Source organism: Pleurodeles waltl, chromosome 4_2, assembly GCF_031143425.1.
Source record: "Pleurodeles waltl isolate 20211129_DDA chromosome 4_2, aPleWal1.hap1.20221129, whole genome shotgun sequence".
NCBI classification, from domain to species: Eukaryota; Metazoa; Chordata; class Amphibia; order Caudata; family Salamandridae; genus Pleurodeles; species Pleurodeles waltl.
Genome location: NC_090443.1, coordinates 346,332,253 through 346,353,660, shown reverse-complemented (window position 1 = coordinate 346,353,660; position 21,408 = coordinate 346,332,253). Strand labels below are relative to the sequence as shown.

Below are 21,408 nucleotides of genomic sequence, written 5' to 3'. Positions count from 1 at the left end.
ATTCACTGAAAAAAACAAATTAAGTAATGTTATAGTTAGGTGAATTTGTCGGTGCCAACAATAACGTTTTCAACTAAGCAAAACACAGAAATTCACCTGTAATAGTTAGCAGTGCTAACTATAACTTGTGCCCCCTCCATGCACTGCTTATGACCGCAGAAATGCCATCACTTATGACATGATCTATGACATCAGGCATGGTGGGGCGCAAGTTAATGCTGCTAACTATAGCTGGTGCATTTCTGTGGCTTTTTAGTTAAAAAGTCTAATGTTGACACTGATAAATTCACCTAACTGTAACATTACTTTAAATTTTGTTTTTTTCACAGAATTTCTAGGGTTTAAAAAAAATGTAAAATAATAAATTATTACCATACGTAAATGTAGCCTTGTGAGCAGTTGGGAGTTGGCCATAGTGCCTGTCCCTGGGGACCCCAACCCCCAGGGCATTTTTTTAATTAAAGGAGAGAGGGGCTGCGCACCACCCTCCCCGAGCAGTTAATCGTAACAGGGACCCTATCCCTCGGGCCACTTATTCAAATAAAGGTGGAGGAGGACAGTGTGCCCCCCCACCCCAAGCCTTGTTAGGCACTGGGGGCCCCAGGGCCATTCTTTTATCCCCATCCCCAGGGACCTGGTGTACTTGTTTGGGGCAGGGGAGCATGTGGCTTCCCTCCCCAGGCGATTTTGGCACTATTTTGAAAAGGGGGCAGGAACCCCTCCCCAGGCTTATTTTGGCCCAGGGGCCACATCCCCTGGGGCCTGGCACCATTTTGAAGTGGGAGGAGGGCATATGTCTCCCCTGGTGAAGGGGGCATGTGGTCCCCATCCCTGGGCCGATTTTTAGCCATGGGGAGCACATGTCCCGGGTCCGGCAGTATAGTCAAGGGGGAGGGGGCACACGGCTAACCTCCCCAGGCAGATTTCAGACCTCATTCCCCAGGGATCAACTCAACAAAAGGTGGAAGTCCTAGTGCCCACCCAGGTCACCCACCATATCCTTGTTGGGGGCCGCAGGAAGAGGCCCAAGGCACCCAAGGCCCCCAAGGCTCCAGCCGGCTCCCTTCACCCCCAGAATTGCTCCCTGAGGACAGAAGCAATTTTTAGATCACGGGTAGGGGAACAAATCTAAAGTCCACTCCCAGTGGGAGGGAGCATTTTTCAAGCTCCCGCAAGCTGGGAGCAGCTTGGGGCCAGATTTACAAGGTCCTAGAACCACTGAAGCATCACTTTTTGTGCCGCTCTGGTGATGCTGTGCAGTGCGCCACATTTACAAGGCGGTGCTAAGCCACTTTTTGTGGCTTAACGCCACCTTGTAAATATGGACCCCTCCGATGCAATTTTCTGCATCAGAGGGACGTGCAATAGATGTTGCTATGGGCATTCCACCATAACACCCATTGCTTTTGACGCTGCCCCAGATTTACAAGAAGGTGTAAATCTGTAGCAGCACCAAAAACTAACGCCACCCCAGGGGTGGTGTTAGTATGGCACAATGAGGAGGGATACTTTTATTCCTCCTCCTTTTTGCTTTTTCCTTGTGTGCTGTATTCTGCAGCACATATAGAAAGAGCAAAAGGCCATGAATGAATGTTTATGTGCAGGAAGGTGTCCCTTCCTGCACATAATTATTCAAAAATGACGATTTGCTACTTCTATGTGTGTTGCATCCTGCAGAACATCTAGAAGTGCCAAATTGCCATTGTAGATTGTTTATGTGCAGGAAGGGACACCTTTCTGCACATAAACAATCAATCCCCTCAACGCAGACACCCTTACACTATGGTGCAAGGGTGCCTGCATTGGCAGCTAAATTTAGAGTCGTATTTAGAAAATACAGTGCATCCCTGCTTTTCTAAAGTGACGCAGTGCTGTGCAGCTAATTTTAGCACAGCATGCGCTGCACCACTTTTTTGTAAATCTGGCCCTTGGTGTTTCCTCCTGCTCGGGGGGAGATTTAAACATGCTCCCCCCAAGTGAGAGAAAACAGGTTTTTCTGCCTGCGCCACTGCGGGGTGGGAAACTGCCATCAGCCCAGGGGTAGTCATCTCAGGACATAGCTGCTGAGCCAGCCCCGGCCAGAGAAAAGTAATGGTTCAAAGTGGGGGCCATGTGGCCCTCCTCCGTTAAAGGAATCTGCCCCGGGGAGGGGCTCCCAGGGGCCTTTTGAGGCTCAGGGATGGGGGGGGGGCGCGCACCTCCCCTCCATAACAATTGTTTTTGGCTTCCGGGGTAGGCTCCCTGGGGCATATATTAAATAGCCTGGCCACCACTTTGGGTTTTATTATTTTTGATCCTGAATAGTCTTGTGGATTGCTGCTTTTTTTTGCTGTTTTTTTTTGTTCTTCCCCCATGGGGCCTAGGGGGTCATGATATCCTTAACCTCCTCCCATAGATATTTATTTTTTACAACTTCAGGACAGGGGACTAAGTTCCCGAGTCCTGTAACGGTTGCTAGCAAAAATTTTCTCATGTTGCTGGGAGCTAATCAGAGCACTTGCTCTTAAGGGAGCCTGACTCCTGAGAGAGCAATATGGCCCAAGGGAAATGAAGCTCTGTGGACCAATCAAAACCCTCTATTTTTAAATTGGCATTCTCGCGGATTCTCAGAGACTCTCACGAGCCCAACTGCCAAATATACTATTATTTTTGTATCCTTAATTGCTTGATAACTACTGAATGGATTTACACCAAATCACAAAAAGCACAATCTAGCTTTCGGCTGAATTTGGTGTAATTCTGTTCAGCAGTTTTTGCTATAACCTGTTTAAACAAGTCTAGGGAAAATGCATGGTGATTTTACATATTGGGACCCCTCCCTTTTGTCTTGGCCTTCACTCGGATCACCCTCTAACTTTCCAGGAAGGAGCTGAGGTGGATGAATTTTTTTTGGGGAAAGTTTCATAAAGATTTGTCAAACTGTCCTAAGGGACAATGCAAAACCTTGATAAATATGCCCTCAAGAATTTAGATGTTCATCAGGCCGCTATGGTCGCATTTGTGGTGTTAATAGCCCACATCAGATCTGAAATTAAGTATAAGGAAAACAATGCATGAGCATCCGGTGACATGGCTCCATGTCATGAAGCAAGACTGCCAAAATCAAAGCACATTGAATGGAAGAAAACAAGTTTTAAACAAGTCAGATACAGCTCAGTCAACTGGAGAGAAGCATTGTCCAGTAGCACGTGCTAAATAGAAACACAATAAAATAAAGAGTCACAATGCACACAGGGTCAAAACATGTGAGAAGCTTCTTGAAATGTGTATCTCTTCCCAGGAGAAAAAGGCTAGTTTCAATTGCACACTGCAGTACTGTGTGCATTACTTGGTGTTGCTAACTATTCTTCATTTCACGTGAGCAGGCTTCATGCCCTGTGCCACCTACATTTCTTATACTCTTTCCCAGCAACTGGTGACATTGTGCTCTAAATTTGCACAATCCAACACACTAATGGAAGTAAGCACAATGGCCAATTCACGCTTGCAAAACTCAAAACCTCCACTAGGCCACGTTGGTGTAGCTTAAGTGTCCGATTCATACGTTTTTTAGTGATACATTTTGAATAGTTTGTATTACTGGGCATGGGTTGGAGCAACTGTTTTCCATTTGCAATAAAACCAAATAAGTCATGATAAGAAGTGTGACAACAGGCAATTTAAAAAAAATAGGTGAGACTGCAGATATAGTTCGGAGTTGTGTTTCCCTCAAAAACCTAAAGGCACAAGTGTTTCATATTGGTTTCCACCTGGGTAAGTGGCTAAGAAACATTTTACAGCCCTGAAACTTAACACATTCTGGATTGCTGCACATGCTCTGAGAAGTGTTGCTACATCGTAGTGTTTTCTAGAAAAGTCACTAGGGTCAAGTGCACTAGAGCTCTGCCCCTGTTGTAATCTCTCTTTGGGCTTTTTACCATGCCCATGTTTCGCCTGTCACTTTCATTGGTTCTTGGACTTGCCTTTAAAAATCCGCTTGATTTCATTAGTGAAAGGCATGCATATGTCATTCCTTTTCCGGTGTTTAGCCCTCCTCAAGCGCACTGGCCAACTACTGAAAACATACAAGGCTCCATGTTTTTAGCCTGGTTTCTGCACTACTTTATCTTTTTATTTTCTACGTAGCGCGATTGCACTGGTTTTTACATAGCGTGATTGCACTTGTTTTTTTGTTTTTCAATATCAGTGCGACTGCGCTGGGTTTTACATAGCATGCTCATTTTTTTTTTTCAATTTATGTGGCTAGAAAAGTCCGGTTAGGAGTTTACAACGCTAATAGCTCGAACTCGAGCAAATGCGAGACCCGTTGCATTGCAAATGCTTGTTTTTATATTTCCAAAGGTAAAGAGCAGACATATATCTTGCCAGGACAGAGCCTGACAATTGTAGACAGAAGGACAGTGTGCACATGAGGTAAGCAAAATATAATAGGCCAAGAGTACTTACTGCAAGGCCATTGATAACGGAGTATATTAAATTCTTTGGGCATGGGCTGTTGCATAAACAGAAGAGTCTAGGCAGTACGAGCAACATGCGAAGAGGAGATGATGCTCAGGGTTGCTCTACAAGGGTCTCTGGAATCACTGCTATGGCTTGGCTTCTCAGACCACTTTTTTGATGGAGTTGATAGCAATGTTTATAGGATGCTTAAACAGCTCCCACAGGCACTGTATCAAGGGCATGAAATACCATTTCCTGTGATGGAAGTGCCCTCCCATGGGGTTACCGGTGGGCTGTGGCAGGGCACGCTGCTGTTCAAGAAGTGCTGACTGTATCATGCCAGAGAAGTTGAGTAGTGCTTGCCAGGGAACTCCCAAGTGTTGTTGAGGCTTGTGCTGGCCATGGGGCATCTAGTGCTCCCTGAGCAAGCATCACAGAGCACTCATCTACCAGGAATTCAGTCTCTGAGTAGCACAAATTGGGCTAGAAGGGAGAGAAGATGTGGACCAGTATATAGTGTCTTTAGTGGTTCCACAGCTGTGCCTCAGACTGAAGGGCAACCCTGTAAAAGACAGACCCAGGGACCCTTACAACAGATGCTGGGCTTGCCTTGATGCCCACAGACTTGTGCTCCGGTCTGCCTTGGCTTAAGGTGCACATATGCTCCATTTTGAAGCACTGTAGCTCCAGACCCCTACTGGCCTCAGCTCATGCTGCAATCTCTGGGGCTCACACCCACCCATTCTCCTTGGTTTCGTGGTGGTGATGATGATGATGCGAGTCTCTTTACCACATGTGCTGGATGCCATCACTGTGTGTGAAGAGGCTTGAGTGACTCCTAGACTGCAGCCTGAGGCGGAGACGGGATTTTTCTTTACCAGCTGGGCGACGGATGGCTCTATCACAGCTGGAGAATTTTAATGGAAGTGTTCACCAGGTGCTGCAAGTGTGGTGTAAATAAGTTGAACCACACCGTGGGGGCACATGAGCCATCTCTGAAAGGCAGCTCCAACCCCCTAAAACCAAAACACAAATTACTCCTTAAAGTATGATATAAATAAGTACACAATTGTCTGTAACTCTTGTCAGGACTTATTTTTGAATAAAATAATTCGTTTTGTATTTGTTTTTGATTTTGTATTTGTTTCTTGAAAAATAACACCTGCCAAATAACAGTGCATTTCCATTATAACAGATCACATTCAAGTAAGAAGTAACCACTTGTTTATCACACGGACTGTGGTGCTTTTAGGTAGGGAAATATTTTCCAGAGTATTACTGCACTGTACCTCGACAATTGCTGCTGAGAGCTGCTGCTCTTGAGTACAGTGCACAGCATTCACTGCAATAGAAGCGCTCTCTAGTGGTAGACTAATACCCCTAAAGAGTATGATGGAGAGGAGGAAATAATTTTGTGGTTGTTATCTGCTGTTGGTGATTGCAAAACAATGGTTTAATTACTTTATCAACAGAGTCACAAGTGGGATAATGTTACAAAGAATACTACAAAGAGCACAAACTGCATTCCATGAAGTTTGCTCCATATTGATTACTGTATTGATGATCTGTATTTTGACTGCAGTGGCAACTACTTGTCATTGTACAACTGTGAGGAGGCAAAATATGGTCTTATATATTCTATGGTGTAATCAAGGGTGTGTGCTTGCACTGTTGTTATCCAATTCATATATAGCTGATGGGATGGGTGTTTTGGACTTGAAAATACTAACCCTTTAAGTTACCAGTTGTGTTGGTTTGCAGCACTATATGCCACAGGTGACACTGTGTTATTAAGCCATCAAATCTTGGCCTGTGGGGCACTTATAGGGCACTGTTTTATCAACAATCCTAGGATCCCTCACTCCAGCACCAGGATAGTGGCTGTTGGTAAGAACCACTTCAGTGGTAAATGTTGGCTAAATGGTGCAAAGCTCTAATGAGTGCTTTAATAGTATTATTTAGGTACTTTGCTGGGTGAAAAGTTGGCCAGGTCTCCACGATGTAAAGCGAAATACTTTCTTTTCACAATAACTATGTGAGACATGTTCAATTTTAATTGCAAATATGGCACTTGTCAGATTCAGTCCTTGGTTATCCATAGCATGTAATGTAATGATCATTCTCCAATCAAAACACAATATGCCTCTTTGGTGGCTCCAGAAGGACACACTATGGATGTTGCTACAAGGTGGCTGAGTAGGAAGTATTTAGGGGCAGATTTACAAGCTCCTAGCGCCTCCTTACTCTCATTTTTTTATGCTAAGGCGACACTACATAGTCCCAGACCCTGCGTCATATTTACAAGGTGGCGCCACTTTGTAACTCCTTGCACCACATTATACCTGCGGCAGGTATAATGTATGCGAGTTGGGTAATGGGGGGCGTTTTCCACAGGGAGGCCCAAATAAATGGCACACTGAAATTTATAAGATTTCGCTGTGCAATTCTAATATCATTTTTTATGGCATGCTCAATGCAAGCGTGAAAGTGATGCTAGTGCATTATCCTATGGGCCTCCCTGTGCTTTGCTGGACTAGTCAGCAAAGCACCACAATAGTGTCAAAAATGTTGATGCTATTGTCCTAACGTGGGCCATGGTGTGCTGTATTGTAAATACAGCACTACAATGGTGTTGCTAGGGGGACGCAGGGTGACGCAAGGAAACGCGCATTGGAGCAGATAAGCCAGTTACTTGTAAAAATGCGCTTAGTGTTAGAAATTCAATCCTATTATCCCAGTCAAGTCTTGAGATTGAGATTGAACTGGGCTTTGATTCTGGCAATAGACGGGTGCTCCAGTCGGTCATGTTATAACAGAGTTTGGTGTGTAATGCTGACACTGACAGTTTTTGGTGATTTTGCTAAGGCACCTACATTTTGGATTCATCATGGTGAAGGTCACACAGCAAGATGAACACTAGCAATTGCTAAAACTAATAATGGAATGCATGCACTAAGGACTTAAATCCGAATTTACTTTAAGAAGCTGAGCGAAATGTGCATTACTTCCAGTGACAATCGTATGTGGTCTAGGCTTCATATATGGACTTGGCATGCTGTGGCAAGTAACATTTTTTTCCTTCAAGGTAAATTTTCTTCTGGATTTCCCTACTTCACACCCTGGGTTTATGCAAATTTCTGACCTTTTCTATGTTGTAAATGATTAAGAAAGAAACTTATGAATATATCTACCAATGTGTAGGTTTATCACATTGCACACATCTCCAGCTCAATTAAACTCTGGAGCATATACTCCATGCCTATGGTTGTTTTTCTTACACGAAAATGTTTGCATAAGTAATTCCTTAGACCAATTTGTTTGATTTTCAAAAGTGATTTTACCCTGGTAATACCGGGTATTTGCTACAGAAAACAAACATAAAAATGTAATTTTGTTTTTTTTGATCGATCCCACCAAGCTTAGCGATCTGATAAATTATGGTAGTTATGTTAATGGCACAATTACTACTGAAGACGTTAGTCAATTTCACAATTTCCTACAGCTGTGGATTGCGGACACGCACCTGCACTGTCCTCCTTGAAGCCAAACTTCTTGTTGAATAAATTATGCGGACGGTCGGAAGTGTCGTCGGATTTGGTAATGAGCCCGTCCTTCACTGCCTCCAGCCCATTAATGATCACCACGTTTTGCCAGCAGAACTGCAAGCTGAAGACATCGCCATACTTTTTCCTCAGCTGCAGAGAAGAAAGAGAAGAAATGTAATGGAGGACATGACGGTCAGATAATAGAATGATGCTACTGGATTTCCTGAATGTTAACTGAGGCAGTGCGCGGTGCAAACGCCTTTTACCACCATATTTTTCAAGCAGATTTGTAGGGGTGGGAGTGTGCGACGAAGATACTTGTGCATATTTGTTGTGCTGAGTTTTGTGGTGGTGGTGATGTGATTTATTTTACTATTGTGTTTTGTGCTGCGTTATTGCTGTGTTATTGTGTGGTTGTATTTGCGTTGTGTTTGTTTTGTCACTATGATTTTGTTGTGTTATTTTGCTTTGTGTTTTGTAACTGTGTTGTTTTCTGTTATGCTGTACAATTACTTGAGCATTTTCAAAAAATACTGCAACATTTCCAGCAAAAGCATCACATTCTTTTAGAGTTCCAGGGACAACACACATTTACCACTGTCTACTGTACTAAACTGCCACTGTTCCAGCTCTTCACCTATCTAAGACACCTCTGTGCACAAAACTATAGCAGAAACGGGTCTTAAATAAGCACTTTCAGTGATCGCTAGTGATCTGTGGATCACACAAAGAAAGCGAGAGACACACATTATGGCATGTGTAGAGATCGGATATAGAAACTGAATGAGGTCCTGAAAGGAGAATAGACAAGGAAGAAAGGCATCCTCACCATTAGATACAAGCACAGGTTTTACATATACTTTAGTAACAGTAAGTTGTTAACTCAAATGGAGCTTTTATGCTCGGGCAAAAGCAGTGGAATGCAAAGTGGGCGCCTTCACCAGACATTAAATGAAAATCCATGTTCGTTGTGACAGGCAACGTGTCCCAAAGGGCCATTCATTTCCAATAAAAATCAATGCTACATATGTCGATGATAATATGCCTTCATTGACTTACAAAAGCTGTACAAGACATGGACAACACCCCAGGAGTGCTGGTGCATTCTACAAAGTCCATAAAGAGGCACGTGAACGTTGTAACTTAGCATATTGAGAAAATAGATGTCATCTCAACTCCTTAAAAGATTGAAGAAAAGAAGTGGGAGTGCACAGGGTGGCCTTGATGTTCAGATACCTGGGTGTGCTGGACACCTTAAGCAGACTACATTTAGTTAAATAGGATGATGTAGTCCTGTGGGGACTGTGTTTTTTGTTGAGACACCCTTAAGAACATTTGCTGCAAGTAGACACAGCATCCATCGGAGACCTGACCTGAGAAATCCTGAAAGAAAACAATTTGAATGATTTCAATATCACTGAAGAGACTCAGGCCCTGATTTACAGTTTGGCGGAGGGATTACTCCATCACTAAGGCGGTGGATATCCAGTACGCAGTATTACAAGTTCCACAGGCTATAATGAAATTGTAATATTGCGTTCGGGATATCTGTCACGTTTGTGACGGAGTCACCCTCTCTGCCAACTATAAATCAGGCCCTCAGTGTTTAGCAAGGTAACTGACTTCAACCAGAACCTTTTAGCTTCTGTAAAGCCTCAGGTTCAGGGTCTCTAGTAAAAAGCATCTGAACATTCTTGTTCCTTAGTAGGATTTTTGAAAAATTACTATTTTTTCTTACTGTAGCTATATATTCTCTTCCCTTTTAAGTAGAAGAGTTCTTATCACCAGACTTTTTGTTGTGACTTTTGAAGGTTCTGCTTTGCTTTTAACCCATTTGAACGCAAATGGGTTGAGTTAGCTATCTCCCTAGGGAACGATGCACCTGACAAATTAAGTCATTTTACATTTATAAACCCTGAAATTAAGAGAATCATAGGGTTTTCGATCACAGAATGGTATTTAAGTATGTATTAAACCCCTTTAATGAGCCAGAAAAGCCTTTCCAACACAAAGGATATTTTGCAAATCAGTAAGATTTGCAAATAGGAGAAGGTGTGAAAGAGAAGTTGCTTCCAAATCGCAAATAGCCATGATATGTATCAATGGTTTGTGACTGAAATTGTGGTTCCAAACCTTTGAAAAGTTATGGACACCTCAAAGCTGTTGTAACAAACAAACAAAGGGAATGTTGTCCTTGTGTCATCAGGTGTTTTTGATAGTGGTGGCATCATTGAGACTGTTAATTAGAAGTAAACGGTATTTCCTCTGACTTGAATATGGCATCATATGATACAGCCTGCATCATATGTTGTCCATGTGGTATGTTAAGCAATTTAGGGTTATCAAGAATTCCTGCAGTGAGCTGGAATTCAGATCTGGTAAAATAGGCATTGAGGTCTTCTAGGTTGCATAGATTAGTGTAGCCAATTATGATATCTAATACAGAGTTCTGGAGTGTTAGCTGAATGACACACTGGTGTAAATTTCCACTGCAGTAAACAAACCCTGCCTGAGTGCATGTGAATATGTGTGTAGTCTGTAAGTTACACATATTGTGAATACGTGAGTGAACCAGAGTGAAGGAGGCCTGTGGGTTCCATTTTGGAAGTCACAGGCCTGTTCATGTGAAGAAGATGAAGGTGAGATGACATTCCTAGACAAAGAAAGTGTATTGCTGGAGACAAGCCTCCTTAGAAATGCAAACGTGGTCCTTTTGTTGTAGAGAGCTATTGGTTAGTCTCCCTAAATACTGCCACTTGGTGGATTCTAGCAGTGGAGAGTGTGAAGGATCCCTGAAGAAAGGGAAGAACATTTAGTTTCTCTTCCTGATTACTGGCAGGTGTGGCTGTGATAGCCAGGTGCAAAATGCTCACACCCTTTTGTGCCGTTGTTGTGACCACTCCAAAGCTGGTGACAGCCCTGCTCTAATGAGCAATACATGAAAAACTGACCCAACATGGTTCTGAAAGTGCAGACAGAGAATATACATTCACTATTCGCTGTGCCTGCAGAAAAATGAAAGCTGTTGACCCACTTGTTCCAGGTCTAAGTCTTTTCTGCAAATGAGGTTGGTCCGCAGAGTACCCAGTGGGCTACTGCACAACCAGGGCTGGTGTTTGCCTGACTGCCAGCCCCCCTCAGGTGAGGGGACATAACCTGGAGTCTGACCTGAAGGAAGAGATGTTCCTTGCCTTGGAATGCCTTGAGACTCCTTTCAGGAACATGTGTGATGGAGCGAGTCAACCCTGCTGGAATGGCTTACTTGAGTGGACAATAGTAGTGGACACTAGAACTTTAGGTTGGTCGACAGAGACACACTGAAGCATGCCTAGCATTATCCAAGTTCAGAGCCAGTCTCTAACATGTAAAGCTGAGGATTCATGGCCCTGCCAAAGTGTGTTCAAGATGGTCGCCTTGCCGACATTGCTGTTGCAGTAAAGTATGCCTGAGTGGTCTGCACCCCTGAAGAGAAAACTATTGCTAAATCATGGCACTCATCAAGTGTAGCTGAATATATGTTGCTGTTGCAGGCATGGCATTAGTCCAAAGTGTACTAGGCAGCTGAAGAAGAGGCCTGTGTAGGCCAGAGCCCTGGCACCTGCAAAACGCGTGCTCTGTTGACTACAGAGCTAGAAGCAAAGTTTTGTTCAGTTTCAGCTTTATTTCGGTAAAACAATACCATAAAAGCATACTGGCAAAATTCTTACATTTCTAAGAGGAACAAAAACACTTTTTAAGAAAAAAAAACAAAAAAAAAACACTAAAAACAGATCGAGACCAGAGCTCCCTCAGGGCCATACAATGCAAATAGGCAAGTTATGGGTATAAATGTTATTAAAAGTCAACAATTAATCAGAAAAACACTATAAAATATACAGTACACATCATCATGCAAATCACCATATAAATATTATAAAATTTTATAAAATACCCCTAAAATATAAATCTTTATACAAAAAACAGTTAAGATTGCTATCTCATTAATAGTAGCATTAACTATGGACTAGCTCAGAAAGTGACCATTATAAAAATAGGATATATACTTTTGAAAGATTATTTGCCTCTAGCATGTCAAATTGCCTCTACGATCTTGGCAATATAGATACCATCATCACGTGAGGGGTTATTTGACTAATTTTTAAGAGATGATTGACAATCCCTAGGGCCCAACGATTCCTTTCTTTCTTGCGTGCCTATATTACTTAAAAGCCATATACAATCAAGTAATGCAAAAGGCACTTTGTTCCAGCAGCAGCTACTATTCACTTAACTACTAGAAACAAGTTATCTGATGTTGGTCTTAAAAACAATAAATAAAAGTTGATTACAGTATTTCATTTGTAAGACCCATAGAATTTACCTCCCGTGCCATCAGGCACTTATTTGCCTAGCTAAGAGGAGATTTTTTGGGATAAAAGTAGATAAATATCAGAGTCCAGGGACAAGTTTCATAAGTGTCAGTGACCATTCTAGGTAACTTAATCAACCTCCCAGTAACTACGGTCCTCCCGGGCATAGACAATGTCCCCTGGGCTAAATATATCCTTGGCTGATTATAGGTCCCAAGGCCATTTAATTGCAGAGGGTGACTCCCAATTATCGATTTCAGGACCATAGGTTAACTTTGGGAGTTTTGCCTGAGTTAAAGCGCCTACAACCTCAGGCCCGCCTTGTCTCTGATGAATGAAATTGCTATTAAGAACCGGCTTAGACCAAGAACAACATATGGTATCGAACTGGATCTCAAGAATCTGGCAGCTTCATTGTAGTTCCTGATTCCAACGTTCCTGCAGATGGGTCGGATCCATTTCCTCCTTGGTTTATCGTAGGCAATGCAATTTAAAAGGACATGATCCGTAGTTTCTGGTGTCTCCAAATTACACAGTTCGCAGGTCGCCTCATGATTACTCCCATTCAGGAGGCCCCATTTAAAGGTAAAAGCCTTGACCTGAAGAATCCCATATCGATACTTCATAAATAAAACTTTTGCTCGTCTAGGTTGGATAGTATCGATCCATTCCTCAGCGCTCGGTAATGGTTTAAAATCCAGAAAACTTAAGGTTAGTCTACCTGAATCCTTGCTATGAAAAGGGCTATTGAAGATGAAGTCCCAAAATACTTGCTTTAGTCGGATCTTTGATTGGGTTGTGAGTGTATGCGGTTCATCCCAATAGAATTTCAGCCCTAAATTGTAAAAGCATTGCCTGATATAGTGAAGCCACGGGAGGGAGATAGTCTTGTCCAAGCCCATGATCTCAATTAGTGCTTGCCTGTATTGGATCAGTTCAGGGGTTGTCCAAAGTCTACACCAGTAGAGCAGGGGCCTCAGGGCTGCCAATTTGCCTATTTGTTTCATATTAGTGTCATAGGCTAAGGGAATCAACGGAGTGGATGGAGGGAGGCCCAATACCCCCCTCATGAAATTATTTTCCTGAGTAGCCAATGGAGTTAGTTTTGTGAACCCCCAGAGTTCTGCGCCATACAGAGCAGCGGCCTGTGCTTTGCACCTATAGATCTCGAATACTGGTGACACAGTGCTCGACCTTGAACATTTGTAATTTTTACTAATTGCCATGGAGCTATGAGTTAAGGAGATAGCAGCTTTGTTGATGTGCGGTGCCCATGACAATTTGGCATCAAGCAGTATCCCTAGGTAGTTGAAATTTTTAACTCGTTCCAATGCCTGCCCTCTAATCCAAATGTTTCTCTTGAGTGCTTTGTGAGGGTTAACAGTTAAATATTTAGTCTTGTTTGCATTTATTTCTAACCCCTTCAAGCTGCAATACTCACTGAATTTATCTAGTAGAGTTTGCAGGCCCATTGGAGTTTGAGATAATAGGATGGTATCATCTGCAAAAAGGAGGGCGGGGACTGGATCATCATTCAATCTTGGTGAGTCGTGGTTACTTTGTTTCAGATGATGAACCAGATCATTGATGTATAATGAGAAAAGTGTTGGGGCGAGCACACAGCCCTGTCTCACCCCCCTCTTGATAGGTATTGGGTCTGTCAACTCTCCCTTTGGCCCCCACCGGACCTTTGCGAATGTATTTTCATGTAGCCTCTCCAGCTGGCCCAGGAGGTTCCCTGGCATGCCCTGTTTTCCTAATGCTGCCCATAAGGAGTCTCTCAGCACCAGATCAAAGGCTGCGCGCAGATCCACAAACGCGATATACAGGTGGCCTTTCTTTAGTCTAGTGTATTTCCATATTATTGTCAATAGCCTAAAGGCCTGGTCGACTGTACTGGTCTGTTGTCTAAAGCCTGCTTGGTATATAGTCATTATGCTGTTCTCTTCTATCCAGATATTGATTCTATTCAAGATCTGTCTAGCATTAATTTTTTGTGTGACATCTATGAGGCTAATTGGTCTATAGTTCCCTGGGTCTTCCCTGGATCCTTTTTTGTAGATTGGGATTATTTCTGCCCCTGTCCATGTCTCGGGCATTAGGCCTCCCCTTGCTATAGCGTTACTTAGAAGGTTTAGATAAGGTGCCCAGATTTCTATGCTATGTTTGAACATATCCCCCGGGATCTTATCCAAACCGGGGGCTTTTCCTGGCTTGATTGCTTCAATGGCAATCACCGTCTCCTCCAGACTAAATTGTAACTCGGGTAAAATACCCCAAGTAACTGGGGTTTTATGTCTTGAGGGATAGAAATCGAAGGTGGGGGGGTCAGAGTAAAGATGTGTAAAGTAGTTAACCCATGTTTTGGGGTCTATGTGATGGTCTGTAGTAAATATCCCCTCTTTGCTACCATGGGTAACTATTTTCCAGAAGGTCCTTGCATCATTGCTTTTTGCTGCAACCAGCAGGTCTTGCCATTTTTGGTCCTCCCAGTTGCGTTGGGCAGTAGCCAGCGTTTTCTTATAACTGGCCCTTGCCTGCTGTATGGCTAATTGATTTTTTTGCTTTAGTGCCTCTACCAGTACTCTTTTCCTCTCTCTATATTTGATAGTATACCATGGACTGTTAGGGGTGGTTTGCACCTTCTCCTTTTTATGCTTATTCTGTGGCTGTTTGGTCAGGACAGGTCTTAACGTAGTGCTCAATGAATGGTGGATAGCCGTAATAGGAATGTCACTAGGTTTATTTTCTGCATAAGGCTCCAAGAGATCAGAAAATATGTTGTAAATATTTATCATAGTGACCTGATTGCCTAGTATTGCTGGCCATTTTACAACCCTTCTGTTGTTACTGAGGGTGGGTTGTAACTCCACCTTATCATGTTCTATATATTTCGAGTCCAAATCTAAGAAGTGGGCCCTGAATTCAATTATTAGCGGGAAGTGATCGCTATCCCTTCTTTTATCAATTTTAAAGGTCGCTAGTCTTCCCCATGTATTTATACTATGCAGGATGTAATCTATTTTTGAAGTTGAATTGCCTCTCTGGAAAGTAACCAGATTAAGGCCGCCTTCACCCACTCTGCCATTGCATGCCCTCAGTCCATGATTTAAAGTAAGGCCCATGATTTGCAATGCGGCCACTGTGCCTGGGACAGTTTTTTCTATTGTTAGGTAAGGAATTGTTCTCATTCGGTCTTCCTCTTCTGCTAAATGTTCGAATCCAGTTATAGGTTCATAATTACAATTAAGGTCACCCCCTATCATAATTGTCTCACCTACTGGAATTTTTTTTGAGCAGGTCGTCTAGTAGAGTTATTTCAGGAGACTCCACGTTTGACTTTCTAGGTCTTATATATACATTGAACAAGTGGGTTATTATCTTATTTTTTTTTCCCATTATCAACCATAAGATGTCCTCCGACTCAGTGGCTTGCATGCGTATCTCAACATTTAATGAGATTTTCGCCCATACAACCAACCCCCCAGACGGTCTCCCTCTGGCAGCTGAAGTTGCACTAATAGAGTAGGTTTTATATCCTACTTTATACGGTGCATCTTTAAGCCACGTCTCTTGGAAGAGACAGACATGGTGTCGATCAATATAGTCCTGACATTTGGGGTCTATAAGCTTATTTTTTAAGCCAGCTACATTCCATGAGATCATGGTGATAGGACCCCTTCCGTTTAGGCTTGTGGCATTGAAAGTATGGCTCGGATAGGTTGTTAGATCTTTCCTACCATACAAGAGCTCCGCTACGGTCCCTGCCCCTATAGCATGAAGATCATTCCCTTCATGGGGCTCCCCTACTATTGGGTCCCCATTGGGTTCCACTTGTGCCTGATCTATCTGGATTAGTCAATCTACTCTTTCAAGGTTTGAATCATCATTTCTCTTTTGCAGTCCCTCATTGTGATTGAGTTTATGCCTTTGAACTCGAAGTTTGGTAATTAATGGATCCGAACTAAACCTCATGGCATTGAAATTAGGGGCGGGGGTTCTCTGTTCCATGTCAATCAAACCTCTGGTTAATCTTCCATCCTTGAGTGTTAATGCAATAACGTCAAGTTGCCCCTTCTCTCCAGGGATTCTTTCTGCCCCCCTAATATCTGATCGAATTATGGATAAACAGTGTCTTTTGGCCCTAATCCAATGTATAAGCTTGTTTTTTTAAGGAGTCCTCATCTTCTCTGCTATTTAGGGGCAATTTTGGAACATTTAACAGATGAACAACATTGGTCCTAGTAGGAAACCTATCCTCCTCAGAGTATGGATTCCATATGGTGTTTTTGTTATAATCATTAGATACTTGGGGATAGGGGTTCAGAGTAAGTTCCAAATTTCCTTTTTGGGGTCCTTTTACCAAACGGGGATCTCTTTGTGGTTTCCCTGTTCCTTGGCATAAATTACTAGCATTTCTTCTCTGGAAATTGCGTGAAACAATATGTTCCACATTGACCCCTATCATGGATCCCTGTGGTTGTTGTACAATCTTAGCTGTAGCTGGGATAAGGTTAGGGTTAGTAATCAAATTTTGAGGATAAGTGGGTCTACCTTGTAGATGGAGTGATATGGGGGGGGACTCCCTTTCGCATTGGGCTCTATAGGTACCCCTACCCCCCTCCTTTTCCACAATATCTGTTAAGGTTCTTACTTCAAGTTTCAAGTCCCTAACTTCCTGGATTAATCCGGTGATTAGATCATAAAGGTCTGCTATAGATCTTGTTTTATATTTTAGAGGGTTCCCTGGTTCTGAATTGAGAGGAGTGGTCCTTTCACTATCTAGCTGTACAGTTGGGATAAATGGGTGTAACTCATCCACGGATTCCCCCTCCTGTGCATTCTGTATGTTACTACTATCGAGTTCTGCCAGGACTGCATATTTATTGGAGCACCTAGCTTCGCACTCCTGGATATGGCCCTTCTTCCTACTATTATCAATGGTGCATAGGTGTATGAATCGAGTTGCAGCAACCCTAGGGCTGTCAGTCCTGACATCAGATGGTGCCTCCCCCTCTTGCTGGAAAGCGATCTCTATCGCTTTATCTTCCACTGGTTCGATTTTCTTCGTGTAATAGGAGGTAATCTTTTTATCGGGACCCTCCCGAGTAGTGGTCCTACTACATAGTAGTGACTCTACCTCTTCGATAAGATCGTCTATTTCAGCTATTGTGCAGTTCTCACCCGCATTCCTAAGTTTTTTTACAGAATTCACCTTTCCCCTTGGGGGTTCTGATGCCTTGCGTTTTCCCATAGATTAAGCTGCCTAAATAGCGCTTCGGCTCTATGAACCAGTCCCCAATATGTAATTATAAAGGAGAGTAGGAGAAGGGCTGGTAGGGATAAACCTATTTAGTACAATTATCTTCACATATGAGAACGATAGCTATATGTTTTCCACTATAAATATAAGCAGACCTCTTGCCAAGTATAAAAAGGCAGAGGCCCAGCCTGGCCCCACTCCAATATTTATCGGGTAATGGAAAAAGCGTTGCAACAATAAGTGGAGAATACGGTCCAAAGGCCCTCTGTAAAAGGACCTATTTAGGAGTAAATATCAACACAGTACCTTCAGGCAGCCATACGTGTAGATTGGCATGTCCATGCAACTTTAGATGAATGTCAGGGGGGTGGCCCTGCCCTGCCTCTTCCTGGCAAGGACGGGCAAGGACGGGCCCGCCCTTGGCCCGGGCTTTGCCCGGGCGCGGCGGGAGCACGATTAGAATTTTAAAGGGCTCCTGCCCTCGACACGCCTCCAGGGACCTCCTTGCGCTTCCCGCGACGGCGGGAGCGCGATTAGAATTTTAAAGGGCTCCTGCCCTCGACATGCCTCCAGGGACCTCCTTGCGCTTCCCGCGACGGCGGGAGCGCGATTAGAATTTTAAAGGGCTCCTGCCCTCGACACGCCTCCAGGGACCTCCTTGCGCTTGCCACTGCATGCCTGAGGGACTGTGCAGCTGCAGAGGTGCTGACCAGGAGTATGTCTGGTCAGATGTACTCCTGGCCTTCTCCTGGACCTGCACTAAAGCCTTTTCAAGCAACTCAGCTGAAGGGCGAGTAACTACAATCAGAAGAGGACTAAATTGCTGCCTCAACCAAGGGAGGACCAACTCACTGAAATGATGACTCACTCAGTCCAGGAAGAATGAGGCCCTGCTGCGACCTGGAACCCATTCACCATCAATGCCACGTGCTCAGAAGACTGCTGCACTTTGCTATTGCCTTCAGACAATACTGCAGAGCCTACATCTGCTCAAATGGAGATGCACCAGCAGCTGGCCTATCTTAATTGTGTCAATCAGGGTTATGACTGGATAGAAAAGTAAAGCACACTTTCATTCAGCCATTCATTCACGGTGCACCTTCCTGAAGCAACAAGTGATTTACTAACAAGGGGTGTCATTTGTTTCCTCCAGTTTCAGAATCAGGTCACAATTTTTGGTTTCACTCATTTGCAGACCCAATCTCGCCACACTAGACCCCATAATGCGTTATGACTGCCCCTCGTTAAAGAACCTTAACTCTGTTAGCTCCTCCCTTTCAGCCCATATGTGGGCACCAGTGATGCACTGACTCCAGCTGGCATTCCAGTTGTCTACACTTTTTCACAGTCCACAAAGCGAAATTAGGACGATCACAGAGTCAGATGTTGGAGTGTGGCAGAGAAATCAATTGACAAACTTTATATCACTCACTTTCTGTTACTGACAAGGAGACGCAGATTCTCAGGCAATATTATATGTTATTTTTGAGGACACGTCCTCTGCATTTAATTATGTGAAAGAGGGCATCTGGCACTTAGAGTGAAACAACTGCGTAAATTTGAAATCACAAAGAAGAGTTAGGCTTTATGATTCTTTAAAATCTACGAGATACCTTGAAATTGAATGCATGATCCCTCTTCATTTGCACTAAACACTCTTAATGCCAATCAATCCGTGTGCCATGGCATGCACGAATGTGTCTTTGTTTTCTGTACAGCAATTCGACTTTGATTTGAATGCGGGGTAAGTATTAGCAATGGTTCTGGCTGATACACAGTGTGATTTCCTTCCCAGTGTTTGTATAAAATACACAGGACTTTGCAAGGTAGAATCCTTAAGACACTATGAGAGACTTGTGATTGAAACCTCCACGACTATCATTGATTTACTTTATCAGTATCTAGTTTATCTGAAGATAAATCTGTTTCAATTAGCACTTATGATGGTGAAAGTCCAATGGGTCATACTTTGACGTGAAGCGAATTACTCTCAATTCCAATGTTCACTCAGTTTCTCATGATCTCATGTTGTAATGAGTAGTTCAGTTCTATTTTGTTCAAATGATTGATTAGATGGCCTTCAAATAATAGCCTATGCAATAAGTGTTTCAGCTCCTGTCCAATGTGCTGGTTCAACTATTTCCATCGCCTTTGATACAATTAAAAATCTGGATCGGTCGTACACTGAATAAGGTAAAGCTGAATATGATAGATTCGTAAACATATTGGATTTCTTACCCAAATTAGATATTATTCTCAGATCCTCTGCAAAGTTTCACTCCAGGCATTGCGCTGACAGCTACAGAAATCTTAGTCTTTCTTCAACCTGTGCGTTATAAGCACTTTGAAGACTCATTTCAAAGGTTTCGGTGCATCTAACACAACTGACATTTCTTCATCTTTCAAAAACTTTGGCACCAGACTGGTTTATGTTTGTAACACTTTTTCAGTGTGGTACTGATGTTTCTTCCACATCAACAGTGGTAGCTAGCTCTCTATTCTTGAATGAGTGCTTTGTGAACTCACTAATGCTTCACCATTATAGTTGCAGCTGCTCTGAATTCAGGATGGCCTGTGTCAGCATTATGATGTACGACACAGGCAGATGTGAAACATGTTGTGATGCAACACATCCACTTGCATCACGACATGGTTCACATCTGTCTACTATTTTCAGGTTCTGTTTGATACAATTTTTTTCACATGTTTGGTGATTTGAATGTTTGGCAAAACTTCAAAACGGTTAGACTAAACTATATGACGACTTCCAGCTAATTACAGTTCCAGCTCATTTTTTTGTGAAGCAGCTTTTTCATTTTGCACCACTAATATTTTTCTAATAGGTCATATTTAAATTGGCCTATATCGAATTATGAAGTAATTTGCATTGCTTTCTCCTTAACTGGGGCAAGGGTATTAAAGGAATATGATATTGAGACGTGTCCTTTACATACACTTTCACAGTTCTGTGATTCGTATCCTACACCTTCCAAAACCATGCTTTGAAGTAGCCACACTTTGAAAGTTATGTGATTAACCAAAATAACATACTCTTTTGTATTCCTCTCTAACAACAATCATTTGTAGATGTCACAACCTTGACCATGCCCTTCAATAATTCTTTATTGGACTATGTCCAAGATCTTGATCTGCTCATAAAATTGGCAGATGGTGAACTGCACTGGAGCCTGAACACTTTCAGAATAGGGTGCAGGCCTGTGGCATCCTTTCACCAAAATCACAAGGCTTCTGAAAAATAAGTAACTGGGTGTTCATAATGACAAATAGTGTTCTACCGATTATGAGAGTATGTAAAAACTATAAAGAGCAGATGTGCAGCATTTGCTCTATTTATTTATATTTTCTCATGTCTTGTAACTCCCCCAATATGTAATAATTTGGGCCCTCTTTCTAGTGTTGATGTTTCTGAAACTGAGGGTCTGTGTGCGTCAATGAATGGAAGTTGTCATAAGATGGTGTAGGCTGTGTGAGGTAATAGTAATGGAAGAAAGGAGGCCACCTCTCTTCAGTGGTTTCTGGTTGAGATAAGATTATTTGAACAGGGATTTCTTTAAATTTTTCTGGAAATAAATGGAAGTTATTTTTTCTGGGAGACTTTCAAGTAGGGAAAAGACCTCATTATCAGAGTATCAGTATCAGAGTTGAGCGCATAGAGCCCTTACAGTTTTACGTCTGTGCTACATGCTGCTGTGTTTAGTTTCATCATAAATTTGTGTAACAAAAAGCAGAAATAGACATAGGCTAAATCACTAGGACACAGTGGTTATCTTCAGTGGGCTTTACATGACTG

At 42.8% G+C, this 21,408-nt stretch overlaps 1 protein-coding gene across 2 annotated transcripts in view; it reads right to left on the bottom strand.

Moving 5' to 3' along the window:
- Nucleotides 1–21,408, bottom strand: part of LOC138292691 (cytochrome P450 2D17-like) — a 327,621-nt gene that overhangs the window by 209,996 nt on the left and 96,217 nt on the right. For both annotated transcript variants that reach the window (XM_069231413.1, XM_069231414.1), the window contains exon 2: nt 7,964–8,135. In XM_069231413.1, coding sequence (XP_069087514.1) covers nt 7,964–8,135 — 172 coding nt within the window. The remainder of the gene's footprint in view (nt 1–7,963; nt 8,136–21,408) is intronic.